This window comes from Teleopsis dalmanni, unplaced genomic scaffold (genome assembly GCF_002237135.1).
Source record: "Teleopsis dalmanni isolate 2A unplaced genomic scaffold, ASM223713v2 unscaffolded_contig_0011, whole genome shotgun sequence".
Taxonomy (NCBI): domain Eukaryota; kingdom Metazoa; phylum Arthropoda; class Insecta; order Diptera; family Diopsidae; genus Teleopsis; species Teleopsis dalmanni.
Window position 1 is genome coordinate 38,037 of NW_024031393.1, and position 4,323 is coordinate 42,359.

General features: G+C 32.1%; 1 protein-coding gene across 1 annotated transcript; it reads right to left on the bottom strand.

Moving 5' to 3' along the window:
• Positions 1–2,340: 2,340 nt before the first annotated feature.
• On the bottom strand, positions 2,341–3,581 carry LOC119662922 (chymotrypsin-1-like). Its single transcript, XM_038072575.1, has 2 exons — positions 2,813–3,581; positions 2,341–2,544 (listed from the first exon to the last, which is right to left on the bottom strand). The coding sequence occupies exons 1-2, from the start codon at positions 3,545–3,547 to the stop codon at positions 2,377–2,379; spliced, it is 903 nt and encodes a 300-aa protein (XP_037928503.1). The 5' UTR covers positions 3,548–3,581; the 3' UTR covers positions 2,341–2,376.
• Between the last annotated feature and the right edge of the window lie 742 nt (positions 3,582–4,323).

Sequence of the window (4,323 nt, forward strand, 5' to 3'; positions counted from 1 at the left end):
AATGCTTGCATTTTATCAATGACGAAGTTTGTTATATGCCATGTTATATGTCATACAAAAAGACAGTCTTAATACCGGCGTTAAAAATGTTCACTATATTTTCATCAATATCACAACCATAAACGTTAAGGTCTTATAAATGTTGACTGCAGACACGCATAGATTTTGATTTTGACGTATTCATTTTAAGACCAGTTTTCAAAGGGACGTTTATTAGTGAGGTAACCATACATACATTTCACTGTGATTAGAAGAAAGCAAACCAACCAAGTGGTTTAGCTTTTCACATAATTAAAAATCTATGCCTCGTCCTTTAAGTTCAACCACGTTAAAGCTCATATCTAGTGTCGTTATGAGACAAATGGTCCAGAATTTTGCTAATGTTGTTGCTGCTTCTAACTACCATAGAGCATTTTTGATTACTTATAAAAACAATGTCAATGTCACATGTATCCACTTAATTTACATCAGCAAGACTAGAGAATTATTTCTAATTAAAAAGGCGGATAAATAATGCATCACACTGTTTAACAGCTATTAATATTTGGATAATAACAGCTCTACTGGCTGTTCTTGAGCTATAATTTTTAACCGGGCGCTTGTGAGAGTCATATTGACAAAGTTTATAAGTTTTTTGTCTGCCTTAGTCGTTAGCTGGTAAGTTAACTGGTACGTTAGCTGTCCAAGTTAGCTGGCAAAATCGCTCATGTTTGTAGAAAAACTTTCCAGATCTATATATATAGGTTATTTCTTTCTTTGCTTTAAAACTCGCAAAGAAGTGCTCAATAGCATAAAAAGGAAAATTTTAAAGAATTAAAAGTTAGAATTCTAAATTTATTAATGAATATAATTTATTATTTATTAAAGAATAAAGAATTCTAACGTTAGTGCAATATGGACAATAGAATAAGTAACTTGACAACTAGATTATTGGAATGTGATATTATTAATTTTTATTTTTATTAAGTAAGAAGCATATTAAATTCTTGGTTAGTATTTAAGTAATATTTAGTTAATACATTAATATATATATTTCTAGAATATACTAAAAGTTATATTAAAAAGTTTTATAAATTTTATATATATTTATTTGTATAAATATATTTACAATGTATGTTTGTTGTGTATATGTGTTTGTTAAGTAAACAAAATTAATTTTAATTTTGTCATAATTATCTTTGTAGAACATGATCCTGATGATGACTGTCAAAGAGAAACGAAACATCAATAAAGGATTTTTTAATTTTTATTGGAAAAAAAGTAACCTATAGCCAACTAACAAATAAACAAAAAAATCATTAAACAATTCTAGTTACATATTGATGTTATAACACTTAGTCTTAGATAATTTTTTAATTTTTACGTACTTCCAAATCGATGGAAAAGTTGCTTATAGTTTCATTTCTTACAAATATGACATGTGACATATGTATTTTACAATTTTTGAAGTTATAGTAATCCTTTTCACAAACGAATCACTGCAATCCTATTCACTCCCTCACAGTGCATTTCTGTAACTATAACGCTGTTCTAAAACGCTGTTCTTTTGTTGCTCTCTTCTAGCAAAAAATAATTCTTGCCACTTTGGGTCAAAAGAACTTTTTTATATAACTTAATCTTTACCTTATATAAAATTTAAATAAAAAATATGTACGTTAATATTTTTACAATTTTTCTACTACAAATATTTAAAAAAAAATGCGTTAAAATTAAACGTAAAATTTTATATATTTCCTATTCAATGCATATAAAATCGCGTTTAGTATTTGTTGGCTCCAATATAAATAGCTAAACAGCACCAAAACTGAACCGTTGCACATAAAACCAAAGCTAAATGTGCGATAAATTGTTTTCTGGTCCACAATTTGGTGCATGTAAAGTGCTAAAGAGTGCTGGAGCGGCCAATATGTGTCATCTAACTTTAATAAAAATAAAATGCTGGAATGCACGCTAGCAGATAGAATTGCAGATTGCGGACTGCAGGCCGCGGACCGCGGACCGCGGACCGCACGTCTCAAACTGCAAAAGTGTAGCGAATATGGCGCAAGATTTTTAATTAGCATTTGAACAAACAAAACGTTTCAATGTAGGCTTCACAGGTTTCACGTTAAACAATTTTATGTGTCTAACAAAGTTATGCACTTTAACAACTGATATGTCTGCAATCTTTGGTATCTTGAGGCATCATCACCTAACCCCAACGATACGTAGCGCAGTCTCCAAGCAAGTTAGATACATTGTGCAACAATACAACCACAATTGTTTGCGACTCACAATCCTAACATAATATTATATTTTTTTTCACAAGGATTTTATTTATTTTTAAACAATTTCAAGCTTTAAATTTTAACATTTATTTTTTGTCTGTTAACAACTTTACGGTATATCATTCGTTATTACTCTATTAATGTATGGCAAAAAGCTTGACACTCTCGTGTAAACATCAGGTCTGCCCTGTGCACATGTTGCGGTACCATAAGAAACGATGCCGACCAATTGTGTTACGCCAGTTTGTGTTGTTACAAGTGGACCACCAGAGTCACCCTGGAAGTATACGAATAGAAAGTCACAAAATAATAAACATTAAAATTCTGAATTTATCATAGTACATTTAAAGTCATAAAAATAAATGCTTGGAAAATTAAGTCACCAGTTAAAAGATTAAGAAGACATTTCATTTGATCAGAATTTATGTGTTAACTAACCTAAGTGCGTTAGAGGTTGCATTTTAGTTTAGAAAAAAACTTAAATAAACACAACCATATTACATAAATAAATATAATAAATATAATATAGAACTGCAATAACTAACCACGCAAGCTCCTTGACCTTTAATGGCCAAAGCGCATACTTCACTTTTAGTCACACGAAAACCACGATTTGTACAATCACTGTTCGATATTGTGTTATAGAATAACATTTGTAATTGTTCTGGTAAGCCCACGGTTATAGTAGGTGTAGTCGAACCCCAACCGGTTAAACGTACTGCCACTTTCTCGCCCACACGACTTGTAGTGCCTAGATCTACAGTGCCAATATTGGGTTTAAATAGATTAAAAGGAGGTGTAACTTTAAGTACTGCGATATCATTTATTATTATTGGGCTGATAGAAAATTGTGGATGATATTTTTTGGCAGCTACTTTGTGGCGATCACCACCACTACTCCAGTTTAACGTACCGGCAACCACTGACATATCCTCAATACGCGTTTTGTCTACACAGTGAGCCGCTGTCACTACATGATTCGGTGTTATGATGGAACCTCCACAAAAATGTTGCCATTTGCCACGACGGTAAAGTTGTAGTGATACCTGAAAAGGCACGACTTTGGTAACGACTTGGCCACCATTAACGCGAGAATTGTTATTTATTTGTGGCATAAATGTCGTGAAGGTTGATTCAGGACCATAAACTACATTATCTTCAATTAAATCCTTGCTTTTAATATCAGTTATGTCATTAGTTTCTACTTCATATCCTAGTACTTGATTTCTGTAATTGTTTAAAACCAAGAAACACATTAAATGAGTTATAATAAACCACATGTTTTAAGTTAACAGTGCAAAGTGAGTAAGTATGTAACTGCCGAAATTAAGAATTGACTGACGAGTAATGAAGAGTAACTATATATACCCAAAGCCAAGAATCTAGAGTACAAAGAAGCGCCAAGCTCATGCAAACGGAATTCCCACATTGTTTGGGTGGTGGATTTATAATAAATCCACCCAACCCAATGCAACAATGTTCGATCGAGTCACAACTGGTATGATATACAGTTCAAACCTATATGACAGTCGAATTAGGCTGACAAAAGCCCAACTGCATACGTATTCAATCATACATGCAACCCTCTGTATTATATGATACGGGTGTTTGTATGTTTGTTCGCTGTAAAATGTTCAAGCGATCAAACAGCATTTCAGTGACAAAATCTTTAATAGAACAATAAAATAAAATTATCTGCTCTATATTGTTCCGAATTTTGGTGTAAAAGCACAATGTTTCAAAGCTGAGTTTTTCTATTCTATGAAGCTTTGTTTTTAAATGATGTCATGTACAATGTTTCGATATCGTGATCATCAATTTATATTGACTACGAATATTTTCTAGTATTGAGCAGAAATCTTATTCCAGCATAACATCTTCATCTTCTAAGCGATTTGATTGTGAGTTGGACTGATACAATTTCAAAAACAATAGCTTTGCCACAATTATATTAAACTTGTACACCAACGGATTTTTGTTAGGACCACCTTTGGCACGTATATCCGAAAATTTGTTTTCTAATGGATATTGGATGAAGCAACTAGTCACAATAACG

Bases quoted from the DNA above. Each gene is read 5' to 3' on its own strand.
- LOC119662922 (XM_038072575.1), bottom strand. From the start codon at position 3,547: ATGTGGTTTATTATAACTCATTTAATGTGTTTCTTGGTTTTAAACAAT. The intron at 2,545-2,812 runs GTTAGTTATTGC...GTATACTTCCAG, and splicing joins AAGGTCAAGGAGCTTGCGTG to GGTGACTCTGGTGGTCCACT.